Raw genomic sequence first — 19,670 nt, 5'->3', positions numbered from 1 at the left:
TCCCAATAAATCCGAAATGTCCTAGGCACTTCTCCTGGTGCCTGGGCCAGGGCCTGTTTCCTCAGTCCCTCGAGAGAGTGGCACTCTCTCTGTCCCTTACAGAAGTCCGCCCGGGAGGGTCCCCCTTCAGCTAACAAGCATTGAAGGTCAGGATGATCCTCCGGGTTGAGAACCTCTCCCACAGGAGAGTCTTCTGTCTCTTCTCCCACAGGAGTTGAGTTCGGGTTTTCCATTGGACCCAGCCCGTCCGGAGCATGGACCCCAATGGGTGCTGTCAGAACAGCAGGAAGAGAAGATGCTCCCTCCACAGAGGTGGCCTTCTTGGTCTTCCTTCTTCTTGCCTTAGGCCTCGCCTTCGGCTCGGGTACCTGACCCACAGCCAGACCCGGTGTCACCTGTGACCTAGTGACTGCAGCAGCAGTCATGGGAAGACCATCCGAGATCAACCCCAACTCTACTAGATCGTTTCCTAACAAAATGTTAGCAGGGACATTGTCCTGAATCAGGACAGGAAGCTTTGCTGTCTTGTCTCCAATCATGAGTGTGACTAAGGCTACAGGTGATAATTTGGGAGGCCCACCAGCTAACCTGGTGGTTTGCAGAGGAGCACCTTCATAGTCCTCTGGCTTGAGCAGGGTCCTGTCCACCACTGTCATGCTTGCCCCAGTGTCTCTCAAACCAGTAGAAGGCTGGCCATTCAAGAGGACACTTCTCAAAAATCTACGGGTGTTCTGTGGGATAGTCGCCAGTACTTCCGCATACTGGTCCCAGGCCCCAAGGGACACTAAGGAAATCTCCACCGGAGCACCAAATGTGATCCCGGCAGAGGAGGGGAGGACAGTGGCCTCCACCTCAGACACGGGGTAAGGGTAGGTCAGGCTGACAGCCTGTACTCCAAGTGCCTTACCTTTACACTTGGGGTCACCCCTTTTGTGATCCAGAGCCCCACAGTCCCAACAAACGCCAGGAGTGCGGGGTACGGTACTGGAACCACTGGGAGCCTGCTTTGCAGCAGGTGGACCACTACTCTTATTCCCACCCCCAGATGACTTATCCCCACTAGATTTTTGGGTCTTAGGAGAAGAAGGTTTTGGTTTACCCGACTGTGACTGCTTGGGGGACTCCTCAGCTTTCTGAGAGGCCCCCTTCTCTTTGTCCTTGTCCTTCCCACTGGAGTCCTTAGGGGACACCCGGTGGGAGACCCACTTGTCAGCCAACCTAGCCAGCTTAAAGGGGTAAAAAATGTTCTGGTCAGCCACATACTGACGCAGCTCTGGTGAACAGGCTTCAGAGAAATGCTCAAAAAACAAAAGGTGGGACAATTCAACAAAAGTCTTAACCTTGTATCCATCAATCCACCCAATCATGTTCATGTGCGCAGCACTCACCCAGTCAACCCAAGACATATTCTCCTTTTTCTTAAAATCCCTAAACCTTCTAAGGTATTGGGTAGGTGTCTTGCCGAACTTGGCAATCAAAGCAGACTTCATACACTCGTACTGACCCCTTTCTTCCACACTCAGCTTCAGAATACAGTCATACCCGGTTTGAGGCACTCTGCTTAACAAACACTTCGCCCAATCTCTTTTATCAACATCATGAATCGCACAAGCCATTTCAAACGCTTCGATCCATTGGAGGATATCCGAACCCTCCACAAATACACCAACCAAATCTTTCATAAACTTGGTGGCTGGGGACCTGACACTCTCACTGGTTTTAGCTGAAGTCTCCACCCTAGCTTTCTCTAGCTGGATCCTCTGACATTCAGTGTCCTGGCTCTTGAGTTCAAGGTCCTTATTTTTGAGCTCCACTTGTTGAGCCAACTCCTCTTTCTTAAGCTCAGCATCTATTTCCAACTTGCGGTATTCAAAGGCCAATTTCATCCTTAATAACTCAAGCTCCAAGGAATTGCTGGAGTTTGGAACAGAGGCAGCAGGAATGGCGGCATTCCCAGAAACAGATTCAGCAGAAACCCCAGGGGCAGAGTCCTCATTGGTTGCATTCCCCCCCTCATCAAGAGTTTCACTATCAGTCTGGTAGTCCACCAGGGCAGCTATCAGCTCAGCCCTAGACTTATCCACAAAGTCTAACTCCCTAGCTTCACAAGCACTCTGGAGAGCCTCCAAGCTCATCCGAGTTAATTTGCCATTCGCAATAGACTCCATTGTTTGTAATGCAGTTACCTTGTACACAACTAAACCTTAATTTAATAAAGGGCAAATATCCTTTGTAAGTGGCACGGTTATACACTGATTCTTAAAACCATAAGCATCCCACCGCTGCCACCAGTGTGAGAGAAGGGCCTCAACGACCGGTGGGGGGTGTCTGTACTTCCGCTCCCTATATGGTGGAGGAGAGGCACAGGAGACCCCAGCCAAGATTCTCTATTACGGTAGCAATGGTCGAGCAATCAAGGCCTAGCTTCTCAGGAGGTGATGCAGGCTGGTTCTTAAGTACAGTGTAGTCCCCAAGCCCCCACAAAGGAATATCCACACTCTGTATTGGTTAGAACACAGTCTTTATATAATCAATATTTAAGGTTATGTACATTTATCATAATAACTCACTTTGTACTCTGGAAAAATCAATAATGGCAAATATATACAATCCTAAAGTGGTACCACCCTAGATCTCATTAAAGTGCATGAACAATACTGTACAATGTCACGCAGACCAATAGAGTGAAACCAGCAATAGAGAGAGGAGAGAAAATAAGATGGTTGAGCAATAGGCAGAATACTGGCCCCTACCACTGGACACAGTTCTGTGTGGAGATCCCCCCACCTGGGCAACCTGTAAATAAAGATATAGCACAAGCCCAGTCCATATATTGCTCTGCCAGTCTTATTCTCTCCTATAATGTTTTACCCCCCCCCAATGTACCTGGTGGAGTCGAGCTCCTTGAAGAGACGTCGACAAACGTCGAGGAACTCGCTGTTCGGCGACGGGGAATCGACGGCCCTTCTTGAATGCCTTCCCTTTCAAGCGGGAGGCACGGGGCGTCGAACGTCCGTCGACAAACGAGGTAGAACGATGTCGATGAGGCGGCAGCTTCGTCCGAGCGGTGCTCGTCGGCGTCGGAGCGTCAGCGTCCTGCAAGGCGGAGGCGTGCGGGGCACCTCGGTGACAATAGTTCTGGACCGCAAAGATTGTAGAGGTGGAGGCCCAGCAAGGGCGTCGAGTCGTCCGAGTCTTTGAGGTCGTCGGGTGGCGGGAAACCCACCGGCAGATTTCTCCTCGGCGCGTTGGTCGTCCTCGACTTTCTCCGGCAGGATAAGCGGTCGACGATGCGGTCGAGAGAGTCCTTCGATTGAATGTTCTTAGGCAAAGGAGCGGACGGCTCCAGTCGTCGGCGGCACAGCGCCAAGTGGTTCCCACGGCTGGGCAACACAACTTCGACGGGCCTCCAGCGGTTACACAAACCTGCGAACCCTGGTCGACGGCAATGGACTTCGACGGCGTCGATGTCCGGGTGCTTCACTTCGATCTCCTCAGCGGTCCCGTCTCGGGTCGACAGCCTTTCGAGGGTCTGCCTTCCAGGGAGCTTCGGCGAAGATGGAGCGGTGCTCGATGGTCCCTCGGAGCACGGGAAGAGGGCGCCTTACCAGGTCCTCTCTCGGGTCAGCCCTCGACGATCTCGTCAGCCTTCAGATCGGTCGAAGCAAATGCCACAGCAAGTCTTCTTCTTCCAGCTGGACGTTGAGGATCAGCAGTTCCAGTTACTCGTAGAGTGGAGACTCAGCTCCCTGGCTGCTTAGGAGCACAATGGTCGCTTCTCAACCAAAGGTCCCTTCTGAACACTTTTCCAGTGGTGAGAGGTCCCCAGATATACTATCCTCTCTCTCATCCACGCTGCTGGCACACACTCAGCAGCCAATCATACTGCAGGTCATTCATGCAGTCAGTCAGCCAATCAGGCACACAGTGCACTCAGGCCACACTCCTCCCTTCCAGACACTCACAACAGGGAATGTGGATTGGGACAAGTACCCAGCCATTCAACACTACACACTGCATTCAGGCCAGTTTCGGGCAGGGCTGTCTCAGTCGTTGTCTCTCATGCCAGAAACCAGACAACCACAACAAGGAGTGTATATTGGTCACACACTCCATTCACCCACGTCCCACCCACAGGAGGTACCCACAACATACAGTCACTGGGAAGGCTCCAGTCAGTCTAGCTGGGCCTTCACAACAACACCATACATGGAACTTCCACCCAACAGCCAGTCAGGGGGAAGGGACAGAGACAGGGCTTGCCAGGACTTTGGGAAAACAAGAGAACCGGCAATAGAAAGCAAGAGGCCACAGGGGCCATCTTGTTTTCTATCAGGAATCAACTGATCCCAATGGCAGGGCCTGGGTATCCCAAAATGGAGGACACCCAGAGCACCTGTCAATTTCAGCATGGAGCTGCCACCAGCCCATACCCTGCTCTGGGGCCACCCACAGGTGCCCAAAAACATACACTAGGGGCACAGGGTTGTACCCCTACCCATGGGTGCCATAAGGGTATCCCATGGGTCTGTTCACCAAACCAAAAGAGAGAGCTGCACTGCCAGGAGTCCCACATGGACTCCTGGGCAGAAAACATGACAGAACACACAGTAAAAACAGTAAAAGGACAAGGATTCAGAGGCCCTGTCCCTCAGATGCATTTCCAGCATCACACCTGCCTCCTAGCTTAAGACTGAACCAAATTTACCACAAATTCAGAGCTAACACTACTGTATGGCTAAAAACTAACAACCAACTCTCCTAACCTAGCAATGAGACCTACCTATATGACCACGCTAGCCTGCCTCTAGCCCTTACTCTGTATCTCTCGCTTTGGTCCTTTGTATATTATGCTGAAAACGTGTCTCCTTGTAATTAACCCCCCTTGCCTGCATTATGTATATTGATGTGTATATAAGTCTTGTATTACTCTATGTATAATTTTTGGTGTATACTATTGTATAATTCTGTGTGTAACCAAGTCTTGCATATTCTTGTATCTGCTGCGCACTGTTACCCCTGGGTATGACGCGCATTCCAAATAATAAACAAACAAACAAACAAACATAAAGCAATCAAAGAATTTGCCGTAAATTGTAAATCCACTAGGCCAAACACCCTTTCTACACTGCCATACCATGATTTTTACTAGCTGCAGGCCAGCACAAAGAGATGCTAATGTCAGCCCTGTTAGATAAAGCATGGGCCTGCTCTTTTTGCCGAAATAACCCCTGAGGCCTTCGTAATAGTGAGCAGGTACTGGCTGATGAACTGTGGACTCTTCAGCATGCATTAGAAGCTGGTTTTCTTTAAAACGCTTCATCAGCTTATTACTGGTCAGGCTAAAGTCTGAAAGAAGTTCAATACTTTCTGTGTAGATTTTCTGTGCATTGTTGATTGGGTCTCTCTTGTGAAGAATCCTGCCCTGTCTGTAGATATAATTCTCTAAAGATGTTTCTGGATTGGGGTTGGGCATGCCCACACTGAGACCCAGCCCTTCCTCCTCTAAAATTCTTCAGCACCAAGAAGCAAAGGAGTCCTGGTACCCCATTTGAATGGCTGATGTTGAAGCCATTTTATACTCTCATCCAAAAACGTAAGCTGTCTAAGTGAGCATGTATGGTTTGTGGTTACAAACATTTTAACCGTGATGTGAGCACCAAGCCATGCACCCGTTATTAATTTGAGATTCACACATACAATCCTTTCATCAAAGACTTGTTTATCGAATGTAGAGATCTCTGATCGTAATTGTTTATTTGGAGAGCGCTTATGCACAAATGAAGTGATCACTGTTAATAGTTCTGAAATGCTCTGTGATTTAATGTAAAGTATACAGGAATCCTCATTGGTGCTATTTGTCCCCTTTCCCACTCTCAGAGAGGTATTTTGAAAGAGTACAATAAGAGTGTACCAAGTGTATCTTGGAATGATAACCTTCTATCAGAAAATAATTTATATGGTTAGTCTGGTATTGCCCCTTGTGAAATTCAAGTGAGGTGGTACGACATTCAAGTGAGGTGGTACGACAGAACACCTGCAACAACACATGGCCAGGTCAGTGGGCCCTTGGTCCCCAGTAGGCTGTACACACCACTGTGTCAGTATGGACAGTCTGAAACAGCATTCAGGCAAGGCCTTTCCTAAGAGCAGGTGACATAAAAAAATGTACTTGGGAAGCAACAGCTGTGTTTTCACGTTAGAAATCTTCTGTAAAGTACCTGAATTACAATGTAACGTAACCAGCTTAATGTATATACAAATTATTTATTCATATTGACGGGATGTGTCGCCCGACAGCGGTGTTGTTTGAGGAGTGACGCGTGCGCTTCTCGGGTGGGCACATGCTGATGTTTCGCCCTGGGCACAAAGTTGGCTTGAAACTGCCCTGCGTATACTGTCATTGTGTGGGTGGTCGGCCCAGGTGGGCGAGTACATGTATTCTTGGGGAGACATGGGGCGGCTGGCAGTGGCCGCTTTTTGTGCGAGGGTCGGTTGGCACGGATGACTAGGCCTGTAGTGAGTGACTGGTTGCCGGGACACCGTGAGTCAAGGGCAGGATTGGGCCGCGCCTCCCTCGCTGATGCGGCAGGAGCCCCGGGCCACGGTGCTCCGTCCCCCGCCTCGCCGCCTCCCCGCCGTGACGCGGAAGAGCCGTGCGCGCTGACGTAGCGCTGCTGCTGCTGCTGGAGCCTCGCCGCCGGGGCTGAGCGAGCTGCTGCGGGCGCAGCATGCACTGAGCCTTGGAGCTAGAGGCGCGCGCGCGGATCGTGGGGTCGCTGCTGCTGCCGGCAGAGGGTGGCGGACGCGGCGCCGATGAGCTGCTGCAGCAGCGGGGCGGGCGACAGGAGCCCGGCGCCCGGGAGCCGGCGGGAGGATCGCGGCTGGAGCGCCGGGGGCCCGCTGCTGCTCATGATGCTGTGCCTGGTCGCCGCCGGAGCAGCCACGGCAGCCCAGTCCTGTGAGTCCGGCTCCTGCAGCCCGCATACGGTGGAGGAGCCAGGGGCCACAACAGCGGCACCCACCACCGCAGGTGAGATTCTATTGGGCTCTGGACACCCACCACAGGGTGCATCACGCAGCAGCCAGATCGGGCAACCGGGGGCGGGAATATATGATTTGGGTGATGGTATAAATCCGTGTACGGATTTTTGCCCTGTGGCAAGGGTTGATGAAGAGATCTGTGCCCATATATCGGAGCCAATGTTAGTTATGTACGTTTAGACAGTCCCGGTATTGCTCTACCGGTCTAGTACATAGTGCCGGATGTCTGTACCTGCAGATAATGTAGCAGTTTAAGCAGTGTAGGTGTGTGTCCAGGTAGAGCGTTGGGTGGGGTGATCAGTGTGATGGAATATGTTTCTATGGGCAGTGTTGGATTCTGTTCCCCGGTGACGGTGCGGTATCTGTCCCCAGTGTTGGGTGACGGTGCCCAGTAGCAGTTCGGGAGCAGTGTTGGTTTGTGTGCCCAGTCAAAGTGTGGAATCTCGTCCAGATACAACATGCAGCTATGTACCCAATGACTTTGTGAATTATGTGCTCATAGTAAGAGGTTCTGCATGCCTCGAGTTTAGCATAAACCATGAAATAAATTCTCTTTTGGCGCCTCTTCCTGCGTAATGCTGTATTCATTGATTCGATGAGTCCTGCCCCCCACCCTCTTCTGTTGCATACTCAAAGATGCCTGGGGCCGGGCTGTTCCTTCTCCCCTTGCACTGGGAAAGTGGCCTCTTTGCTGAGTGCCTGGGAACTGCTGTGTCTGGTGTGGCTGTGTGTGCGTAGCTCTCTCTGCAGGTGCAGTAACTAGCCATCTGTCATAACAATTAATCATGTGCTGCCTCCTGCACAGGACCGAGGCTGCATTTCTGCTGTCTCTGGATGCAGAGCCTGCCTTGGACATTGGTGTCATTCCTGCACTTGTTGGGATTCGAGACCATGCTTTGCCCCGTACTGTTTATATAAACCGCCTGTGTCCTACTTTCATATATGTAATCTGCTTCTGCATCATTATTCAGCATTTTTCTAGCGGAGTGTGGTCTAAAACGTAACCTCGTTCCATATGATTTTTGTGATGTGTAAGTAGTCGTTTATTGTGTGAATTCAAGGTATAACCAAATACCATCCGCTTACGCAGCGTTGAGGAATGCTTACAGCAGCTGCATAATACATGCATCTATCAACATGCCTAGCCGTGGCTGCCACAGCAGCGGGCATGCCACTAGTGTTTCGGAAGCGCCTCGGTGGAAGGGGGAAGGCATGATGTTCGGCCCGTGCTCCGCTTCGTTTGCAAGCATACAGTGTGCAAAGGCACCCAGGAGGCCGTATATCCTATCAACAACCCAGTAAAGTGTCAAGCCGACAGCATTCCCCTCTGCTGCCAGCCAGCCAGCACAGCTGTACGCCCCGGGTGCCAAGAGGACAGATGTTCTACTTTGGAAGGCAACCTTGCGAATTGTGAGTGCTGTCTCATTTGGCAATTGGCACAACGCGTAACGTCACTCCATTTGCCCCCTTTTTGTTTTTGTTTAAACAATTGACCTTTAAAGAGCTAATTAAGACGGATGAGCAGGGAACAGGCACGCTTACATTAAAACCAGTTACATACCCATTTTGAGTTTAGTCGTTTGCAGAAGACATTTGAATTAAGATTGAGAGTACACACGCTTTGCCGCAAGTTACATTTGTGATGGTTGGCCAAGGTTTTTTTGAGGGGCGGAGGGGGGGGGGGGGTTATTAATGAAATTCATAGGCCAACACACGTTCATGAGGAAACAAAATAGCCAGGTGTTTTCCTTTAATGGAAAAGTGATATTTAATCTATACTTTTAATAAAATATTATATATGAATGAAGCAACATAAGGTGGTTTGAGTGTTTTTCGCGGTTGAAGAATTGGCACTGGGGCCAGTATGCTGTGTGCTACTCTACACATTTCACTATTTAATGAGCACTGCAGCCGCTAAAGGGCTTTGCGTTATTTAGATTAGTTGGGAGCACGCGCTCTCAGATTGGCCCATACATAACTTTAGCTACATGTTGTACGTCCCCCAGCAAAGGTTTTCAGTGGCCATCCGTTTCGATAGTAACGGTCATCGTGTACTGACAGGAAGCCATGTTAAAATATTATACGCAGTGTCATCTTACTTGCTCTGGTGGTGTGAAATAGATGGGAAGGGTAGCTTCATTCACACTTCAGTGACTCACCAAACATGTCCAATGTACACATATTGTTGGTTCCAATCCTTTTTTTATTTTAAAATAGTTGTACAACCCCACTTTTTGTGTATGTATCTGTGTATATAAAATATAGTTTTGTGTCATTATTTCTCTGCCCTGTGCCCAAGAAGTGTCTATCTGCATGCTTTTAATTTAAGTATAACTATTTGTTCACCTAGCATAGCAGGGTGGGTTTGCTGTTGCCTGTCATAGCCCTCTCTGAGTTTTTGTTACCCGAGGCCTATCCGACCAGACGGATGCACGTGCAGCGTTTGTGATCTTTCAGAATCCATCTGGTTGCATGCTGACATGAGCAGGAAGGCGGCTTGGGGCCCGATAACACTCAAGCCTCCGTAGAACCATTTTCAGTTGGTATGGAGCCCGCACTTCCCCACTGGACACTGTTGGCTACCTGGCTTGTCACGCCCATTAAGTATTTGATGTTCCAAGTGTGCATAGTGCTCTGATTTACACCATCCCCGCCGTAGACGGCAAACTCTGGGCTTTCAACCAGGCCTAAAAAACGTTGGCTAGCAGTGTCTGAAACTTCGGTGTGCAGATAAGCGACAGCTGAACGATAGGGAAGCTTTGGAAAGAAAATCCACGCAGCATGTGTGAAGCTGCCTGCTGGTGGGTGCAGATAACAGCTTGTAGCGCTTTGGAAATCTTAAAACACTGGCACAGTTTGCAAACACGACGATCAGTGAGTGAAGTGGAGTGTTCCTAGATATTGCTGAATTCAGCTGGCTCGACGTATGTTGCAGTGCTTACAGGATGGACCGGTGCCCACGGTCGATCGATATGCTTATGGAATTGCAAAGGAATGCTCCCCATTGAGAGGTCAGAGGGTGCAGACTCCGAGCCAGGCCAGTGAGGCACAAGCGTCCCGTAGACAGTTATGAGAGTGAGCACGCCTATAGTCAGCTGGAAGTCAAGAGCAGCTTGGAAGGGGAAGTGCTCTCTGGCCGTCCTCTTTCTCTGACGCCTTGAGTTACCCGCATGCATGTGTGTTTGTGTTCTGGAGCAGCCTTGCAAAGCCTTCCTCGTATCATTGTGGCACCAGTGTGATATTAGTGAGATTATAAACAAGAAGCGATTTGTAGTGATGGCAAATACCTTTTGTTGTTTAGGTTGAGGTAATGTGCTGCACCCTTCCTGCACTGAACAGTAGGTTTATTTTTTGCATTGTGCGTTGCTGATTCGGGAAGCTGTTGCATACCAGAGCGTGAGGGGCAATGACCCCGTCTGTAATTACCCAACAAGAACGTGAAATTAAATAATACGCCTTCATTATATCACGCATGGGATGGACCAAGTACAATCACCAGGCCGTGTTCTTTAAATGCAGCCGAAGGTCGTAGGCCACAGGCCATGCACCCAAGACTCTAAGCCCTGGGAACAACCACCGCAGCATAACGCATCCATAGAATGAAATAGCCATCAAATATCCACAAATCTACAGTTTGTGTATTGTTTGATTTGTATAGTTTGTATGTGAAGTTTTGGCTACGTCATGTAATTAAGATTGTAGAGTTTGGTAACAAGGACTGCAGTATAACATATCCGTGGAAGTAAGTGCTCACGTAACGTCTGGAGCACAATCGCTTGCAGCAGGCACCAAGTGTTGTGAAGGAGCTCTTCATGCGCACCTCACTGCATGTAGACGACTTTACACAGTCCGTGGCCCAGGTCATCAGGGCGGATGGTCGTGGGCCGCCAATGCCACACGAGGACTCTTTATGTGCACAACTCTGTGCAAGGACCATGGCGCACTAAAGTTAATGTGGGTACCAGCCCTGTGCCCGGCTCACTGTGTGTTGCTCTGGATGCCCGCAGCCAAATCTCCTATGTTACGTGGTTTGCACGGCTCAACGAGACGGAAAGTCTGGAAGTGCCAGTCAGCCGCAGCTACTCCCGCTCCGCCGCACCACTCCACAGCTCCCGCAGAGCAGATTTATAGGAGTCTCGGACTGCAAGTTTCCTGATCCAGCAGCTGCACATCGAGGTCGACGGTGATCAAATTAGCGGTGTGCAACAGGATCTTTTGTGCATCAGGACTTCAGTGGGACCGTAGCTGTAACCCGAGCCGCCATCTTACTTGTTGCTCAGCAGCGCCCCCTGATAATTGATTTGCTTTAAGAATCCCTGCATTGGTTCAACTATGTGTCTGCGAATACCATAACAACAAATTAGGGATTGACTAATTTTTGAAAGTACAAGTCTTGTGACACAATTAATGGATGGCCTTGATGAAGTGCTTATTGGCGAATGGCTATAGGGTCGGCAATGTCAATTGTAAAATCCATTTATGATTTTTGAGGCAATGCTGGTTGTACAAGTCTAATGCAGGCAGTGTTTATTAAAAAATACATTGACAGAATTTTGATTGAGGCAATGTCAGATGTATAAATCCTATGTAAGAAATGTGATGGAGTCAGTTTCAAAGGTAATCAATTTGGATTGAGAATTACAATGATTATGTTTGAATAAACACAGATATGTTACGCAGTTCAATTTACGCGCCACAGACCAGTATATGTTTTCTTGCCATTGATGGCATGCACACTTCATCCTGGCAGTGATAGTTCAAAGAAGCAACAGTCTGGTATGGAAAGGTGATGTAGTTACCCTGGTAAAGCAATTCGTCTTTTTCCCCATTCAATGATCTTCAAACAATTGAAAATCATTTCTCAACCAGATATTGCAGTTTGGCAGCGGAGTAAATGTAACCCCTTTTGCTTAAAGAGGACTCAATACTGGTAGCTCACCCTTGCATTAACAGTGTATTGACCATTCATCAACCTATGTGCAAATCTTTACCAGCATTTTTCTGGCCCACCCCAGGCCAGCACAACTGACACGGATTTAGTGATGCACATTTATGCTCTTTAACTTGCGTAAGCTGAGAAAGGCAGAGCCCACAGTTGAGGCCATGCCGTGTAGCATTAGACATCTGGATCAATTGCCACCAAACTATCTGCAGCCATTTGGCATTTGTGACTGCCTTTATTCCGGGGCCAGATAGTATGCAAAGAACAGTTTCCATAAATAACCTGTACTGGGTGGATATCTTCTCCAGGGAATCGTCTGCCTCCTTATTAAAGTAATTTGATCTCTTTGTGCGTGATAGTCTGTGGGTCCTTCTGTCCTTGCACTGTTCCGGCACTGCAGGGAACTGTGGTTTTCTGTTTGGGAGTGAATGGTGGTTTTCCAGGATAATGAGTACTGGGACATGAAGGGTAACCAGGGAACACAAACCATGCCAGGACAGTGGTAGATGAAAGTAAGCTATGATCCTGCATTGCCAGAAAACCTCCATTATTGTAGCAGTTCCATCACGTAATGCTGGCATGGTGAAAGTCCTGTTGCAGTTTAAATTTTGACCAACAGGTACGCTTCCTTTGCCCCTGAAACAAATTGAAGATAGAGCGAGTTTCTGTGGTTTTACTGGTTGTTCATGTTGCCGCATACTTGTAAACCTGCTGACATGCAACGCCCATATACCTCTGCATTTTTTATGACATCTTCTGTATATCCCACCTGTCCCTCTGCTTTAAATGCTGCACACCCCTTCACACACTTCTTGATCCAGTACAGTGCACTGGCTTTATACATCTGTGGTCTTACAGTATACTTGTTATAATCTTGTCATTTCTTTCCATGCACATTCATTTTTGATCTGTTTCTTTGAGTCTGGCATGTACTGTGTGTCTTTGGAACTGTCCTTGTTTCTTGGGGTGACAACCGCATGCAGGATACACACACATATATAACATGAATCCTTATACTGGGTCCTGCCTATTTCTTTCATTGCATCATATGACATATTGGTTCTTTCATAATGATGCTCATCTATTATATTGGCATTCATGTTTAGTAATGTTTGAATTTCTTTTCTATGTCTAGTCACAAGGTTACTTCTAATTGGTGTTAAATTCACTACTTTAGTCATTATTTACCTGCTTCTAGTCCCTATGTTTTCTGTTTTCATCATAGAATAAGAACGAAGGAGAGGGAAAAACGGACAACATACCCCTATATTCATTTTTTTGTTTCTTGCTTGTACTTCAAAGACTTGTGTTGACCTCTCAGTTCTGGGTTGCCCAAATGGCCATACTGTGTCTATACAAACCTTCATAGTCTCTAGTCGGATATGTGTTAAAAACCACATTCTGAAAAGCTTGTTTCAAAATTACAAAGCCGACTTGGTCGCATTTTAGCACAAGCTTTTGGGATCTGTTCATTTGTCCCCGGCTTTCCCTTTAATTTATGAGGGGACATCCCTGCAAGCACCACTCAGCTAGTTAGGCATTTTCGGATTCGTCCTTTTCAACTAAGCTGAATGTGCAGAAAACATGCATTCTGCATTTTATGATACAGTAGTTTATGGCAATACCCTCTAGTCAACTCAACGTTCGTTGATGGTGCTCTCTCTGGTGTCTGCCTCTTGCTGAGGCTCTGCTGTTGTCTCTTTGGGCGTATGTCAAGTACACTGAGGTGCGCCGGTTTTTCAGCTTTACTGCTGTTGGTGTTGCGTAGATGACCTCATTTTGGCCTTTTGCTGTTGTGTTGTCTTGTGTAGACTCGGTCTCCAGGTAGTAGATAAGGTATACATTGAACTCTTCCCCAAGGATATCTACACTCCTATGAGCATCTGCTGTTTGCGTTGGGGAAACAGGAGTGTGCATCCTCCTACCTGTCACCATCTCATGCAGTGACAATTGATGATCCTTGCTTGGCTGGTTGCGCAAACCGAACAGTGCTAAAGTCAGCCAATGTAGCCAGCTCCTCTTTAGTGTGGCACATATTTTTGACAGCTTATTTTTTTTACTTTAAGATAAAACTGGGCAAACAAAGAGTACATACATGTAATCCTGATCAATGGACCAGTACGCATGGAAGTACAAACAATTCATATATTATCATCGGGTCATTGCATTGACTGTACTTTGTTATAGAGGGAAATAAAGAAAACATTGTTCCAAAATAAATTGATAGTAGTGATTCCCTTTTGAATTAACCAATAATGGCTAGATAAGCTCGTAGAGAGTCCAAATGATTTTGGGCCTGCACTTAGGATTCACTGTAGCAATATACATTTCTTCTCTATCAGAGGTATAAATAAGATCACGCAACCACTCGGCGTGAGACGGTGTGCTCGTTGATATCCAATAGCAGAGTATAGATATTTTGGCTCTAATACAAGCTATGTTCAAAAATCGTCTAGCTACCACAGACACCTTGCCAATGTCCCCATGGGAGTTACTTGACAGGCGTTAATACAGGGGGAATGTCCCAACAACTCATGCAGGGTTGCAGCCACACTTTCCCAAAAATAGGCAATGCTAGGGCAATTCCAAGACATGTGAATTTTATTAGCCTGTGAGCGTCCTCACTTCATGCACCCATCTGAGGCGCCCAATGTAAATGTAGCTATTTTTGCCAGTGTATAGTGTAATTGATTAAGGAGTTTGAATTGATTCAGTCTATATGGAGCACATATTGACACCTCTTCTTTTGTAAGTGTGCACCACTACTGCCACTGAGCATCTGAGAATTGGAACCCCAAGTGGCATTCCCATCTCGGTCGCAGACTGATTTGTGAGGGTTGAGCATTTAGAATTAGCCTGTATAATTTAGATACTAGGCGCCTGGGCTCAACCCATGTAACTGTTGCCTTCATAAGCGGGTGGGTCTCTGGTTCAAGAGGTAACATCGGTCACAGATGTTTCGCTGCAGTTCTCATCCGATACTAATGCAGTGTCGTAATAGAGCTACTGCCCAGTTGATTCAGAAAAGCATCTAAACTCTAGATTCATGAGCATCCCACCCGGAAACGGGTCAGCCAGCATTAAGTCAGTGTTCTCTCCCCAGGAGTTCTGCAGGTCTGCATCAAAATTGTGCGCTAAATGTGAGAAATTCTAGAGCAGTATACATTTGTGGTAGAGCACAGTAAATCCCAATCTGTGAAACGGCCTAGCCCAAGCATTTACAATCAGTCATATGGACTGGGTCTAAGGTACAGGAGTCAATGTATTTGTCACAATTAAGGTTGGTAGGGCCGACCTGTATTACTTGAGCGGCAAATGTGCCACTTGAGGCACCGCCAACCCACCTCACTCATATAGTTCAGTAAGCTTCTCCCAACTCATTCTAGCCGCAACAGTTCCCTTAAGAACCCAACAGTCATAGAGCATATTGATGTGAAAAAGGACTATCGTATTTAGCAAAGAAAGTCTTCCATGTTGGGAAATGGAAAGTTTAGCCCAAATTCTAAGTTTAGCCTCTAAGTGTTGCATATAGTCGGCATAATTGTCCACATATAAAGAGCACTGTTATCTAGAACCATTAATGCCCAGATATTTGAACCAGTAACCTACCCAGACAAGTCGGACAAGGAGAAGAGTGGCAGGAGTACCTGGGAACAGCTCTGATTACGTCCTGTTACTACTGTACCGGGAATTCCTAGTGAATTCATGGATCTAGTCCATCATAGGACCAAGATTTACCTCCGGGTCCCGAATGTATAGCCATGTATCATCGGCACACAGTGATGTGACCTGTCGGGGTCCCTTTAACAATGTTGTTTTCACAGAATGTTCCTGCTTTTTATAAGTGAAAATGTGTCATGAATTTACATCATTGTTACTAATAACTAGCTGGGGTACTCAGCGTTGCATGTGTCCTGATCGAGTGGTATCTCGTGTGCCCTGCAGGATGTTGCTCTTGTCTAGGGTAGGGGTAGCCTATGACTCTTCTCTTCCTACTATATGATGCCTTTTTGAGTCAGGCCCCCCTCTAACAAAAAAGAAGGCTCCCAGCCCCCCCTTTCCACCTGTTGCTCTTGTCGGCAAGTCTTGCTTCAGTTTGCTCTGGTCTCATATGCCCTGGAGAAAGTTGCTCTTGTGCTCTGGTTGGCAAATTGTGCTGCTGTTTGTTGTGTTTCAAAAGCTCTTGGTATTGATTTTCGCTTTGCATCAGATGGAGCTTTTCCAAGTGATGTTCGTTTTTTGTGCGGCATGTTTGTCACTCAATGACTTCAGCACATTTGAGAAAATGTCCAAGAAAGATTGATTGATTGTGCTCTCTTCTTTTGAATGAAATTAAGTAAACTGTAACCTTGCCCATTCCCATTTTTGGAGTGGTGTGACATAACATTTTTTTATTTGTTTAAAATCCCCTTTAAAAATGCTTTAATAAATACTTTCGAGCTGTATACAGTAGTAATACATTTCAAAGGAATGACCAACACAGCAAACATTTTGCTTCAGATACGTTTCCACATTTTGCCTCCTTCTAGTTCCTACTGTAGTGAATCAGGGTGAGCATCAGTAAATGAGGGTGTCTACGGAGTGAATTTTTTGCATCCAAACATAGACTACTATCTTGCCCCAGACAAAAGACGGAATCCATGCAAAATGTGCTAGATGTGGATTTGTATAGCCGGACAAACATACACACATACATATATTCAGCTTTATATACAAAGATCTTTTAACATATATGTAAGGACTGTAAACCTCCTTAAACCTATCTTTTGCAGTGCACACTGATGTGTGTCATCTTCCATGCGCTTGCTGGTGATGCAAGTCCTGGTTTGGATTGCATAGGGCATGAGGCTCGACCAAGACTCGGGCCCCAAAAAACCACCCTCGTTATAGACTGCACTTAACCTGCAGCCAGGTCCAGTGTCGACTATACCCCCATAATGTGACCAATGGCCAGTGTTCATGGCTTGCATCCATGGCCAGTGTCCACACTCCATGCAGCATGGGCTTGGTCCATGCTCCAGGCTCGAATAAGCAAAGCTGAGTAGACCTTTGTCATTGCCGGGGGCCAGGCACACTGCACAGGCACCAATGATATATCACTATTTTGGGTACCTACATTTTGACACTTAGGTCAATCTGTTAAGTGTTTTGTTTTCTCCAATGTATGCTTTCAGGTCCTTGCTGATGCGCCTCACGCAAGTTTCCTGCAAACTCGCCCAGCACTTCGGGACTTAGTCCATCATAGGACCAAGATTTACCTCCGGGTCCCGAATGTATAGCAGGGTGTCATTGGCATACAGTGATGTGACCTGTCTGGGTCACATTTTCAGGCAGTAGCTGCAAGCAGAATTTGTTTCCGTTTTCATGCCTGTCCCGATTTTTGAGAATTTGACCCCATAGCTGGTGGCCATGACCACTTTAACCCCATTGATGGTCCCTGGTGGCCATGGCCAGTGGCCAGATTGTTCGCCCATGCTCCGGACAATCTGGCCACTGTCCATGGCCACAGGATGTGCCTCATTTGCATCACTTAATTTTTTTGTACCTGTCCTTGCTAGGAACTAGGCCCACTGCCCACTTTAACCCCATAGCCGGTCCCTGATGGCCAGTGGCCAAAATGGTCTGTGGCATGGCTGAGGCTATGCCTCAGGCACCAAAGTTGTATCACTATTTTTTTTGTATCTCCATTTTGACACAGGACAGACCTACGAAAGCATGCTTTTGGGTCCTTGCCAATGCTCCTTGCACAAGTGTGTTGCATATCCGTACAGCACAGAAGCCGCAAGCCGAATAATTTTTGTGGTTCAGGCCTATCCCATTAAAAAATGTTGGGACCCCCCCTACAATTTTGCCCCTCTTGACAAAATCCCTTCAGGTTTTGCACAAACATTCAAAGTTGGGTCTAATATATTTGCAAACCTTTGTGCAGATTCGTCAAACGGCACCAAATTTGGGACCAGCCACCCCCCTAATTTTGCCCCCTTTGATTAAACGGCAAAATACTTTGCTACAACATTCAAAGTTGGGCCTATAGTTTTATTAGAAAATGTCATGCAGGTTTGTTGAACGGCGCCAAAGTTAGAAGCCATGTAATAACTGCTCTTTATCGACCATGTAATGCGCACACATGCATAGATATCAATTTCACAAACTCACAGCAATGCCCCTGAACATCTGAGAAGAAAAACACCAGATGTCAGGCTTTTTATGGACATATCCCATACCATCCTCATCACCCCTTGCTTCCCCGGAGATTGTTTAAGTTGTTTGATAAGTGTAATATTGTGTTCATGCCAATTTTTACTGCAATGTTCATGGACTATGGGTGCAGTTCGCGAACCCAACATAGCGTCCATTTCAAACCTTTTTGACCCATCTGATGTTTTTAATTGGCCAATCACTGGGTGCGTAAGATGCCAGGGGCATTTTTTAAAAGTCTACTGGGCGGATTAACACCAATTTTACAAAAGCACGTTTTCAGGACCGGGCCACCGCTCCTCACAAAAGTTTGCTGCAAATCCGTCCATCGGTTTGGCTGTCTATATCTGATTTACAGCAGTTTTGTGCCCCTCCTACCCTCTATAACACCCCCCGATATAATATATCTGCTCCCAGACATGGGAGGTACACTATTCTATGTAATTTGAATCAGGGTTACCCACAGAGTAAGGCAGCCTTTGGCTTTTGGAAGTTTGGATTCCAGCAGGCTGTTTGCAGGAAAGCCCATGTTACTCTGTAAATCTTCTGTTGCCAAACTACAAGGCTGCTGGGTGTCGCGGTAGACAGTCCCAGCCAGCCATACATGATTACACCTGTTTCAGCATGCAGCTTTATGAAAGTAAGGTCTGATGTTTCTTTCTGTGATAGAATTAATAGCAACATTTTGTATAAAACAATTACAGGCTTGCTCACCTGCACAGATGGTATTCTGTCACACTGGCCATTAAAACCCTTTTCCAAATTCATGTACCCCTTTCACCTCCCTCAGAAACATCTACTCTCTCACCCCCTACCATGTCTCTTCCCTTTAATCTCTTGGACACTGGATCGCCCGATCTCCCCGCAACACGATGGCCTTCCTCTTTATATGCGTTGATTCTTATATTCCTTCTTCCTCTTTGATGGCAATCATGTGTATCTGGATTAGCCGTTATGAAACAGCTATGTTTGTAACTCTTCACTTAGGCTTTGCTACCTTCTCCAGCTCTCCTGGCACCACAGGCAGGGGTGACGAGGTGGGCATTTTGATGAGCAAGACTTTTCCTCCTGCTAGTCAACTCCTTGCAACACCTCCTCCCCCTTTATATTTCTTATCCTGCCAATCTTGACTTCTTCTTGACTGAACTTGGCTTGCTACTTGAATCCTTTCCCTCTGTGGTCCCAAGAGTACTTGAGGATTTTAACCTCTCGAAGATAACAAAGGCTCACAGACTGCTTTGTCTGGTCACTATCTGGCCCTTCTCAAACAGCCACTTGCATACTTGCTAACTTATTTGACTTCCTCTCTTCTCTTAATGCTGCTACACATCTATTAATCCCTCACCCTCTGACCACTCCCTCATCACTTTTATTGTCTTTGACACTCTCGACCGCCCCCTAAATCCTCATTCGTAAATATAAATTCATACTTGACTTGTGGCTCAAAATCTGCACTCTCCACTATCCATTGGTGACTAGTAATGGA

General features: G+C 47.1%; 1 protein-coding gene across 1 annotated transcript in view; it reads left to right on the top strand.

The window, feature by feature from the left end:
* The first annotated feature begins 6,675 nt into the window (after window positions 1–6,675).
* STIM2 (stromal interaction molecule 2) overlaps window positions 6,676–19,670 on the top strand; it is a 904,595-nt gene continuing 891,600 nt past the window's right edge. The window contains exon 1 of the mRNA XM_069631845.1: window positions 6,676–7,033. Coding sequence (XP_069487946.1) covers window positions 6,817–7,033 — 217 coding nt within the window. The 5' untranslated portion in view covers window positions 6,676–6,816. The remainder of the gene's footprint in view (window positions 7,034–19,670) is intronic.

The sequence above is a fragment of the Ambystoma mexicanum genome, chromosome 6q, assembly GCF_040938575.1.
Source record: "Ambystoma mexicanum isolate Mex_15411 chromosome 6q, UKY_AmexF1_1, whole genome shotgun sequence".
Taxonomy (NCBI): Eukaryota; Metazoa; Chordata; class Amphibia; order Caudata; family Ambystomatidae; genus Ambystoma; species Ambystoma mexicanum.
This window is presented reverse-complemented; position numbering and strand designations above follow the sequence as displayed.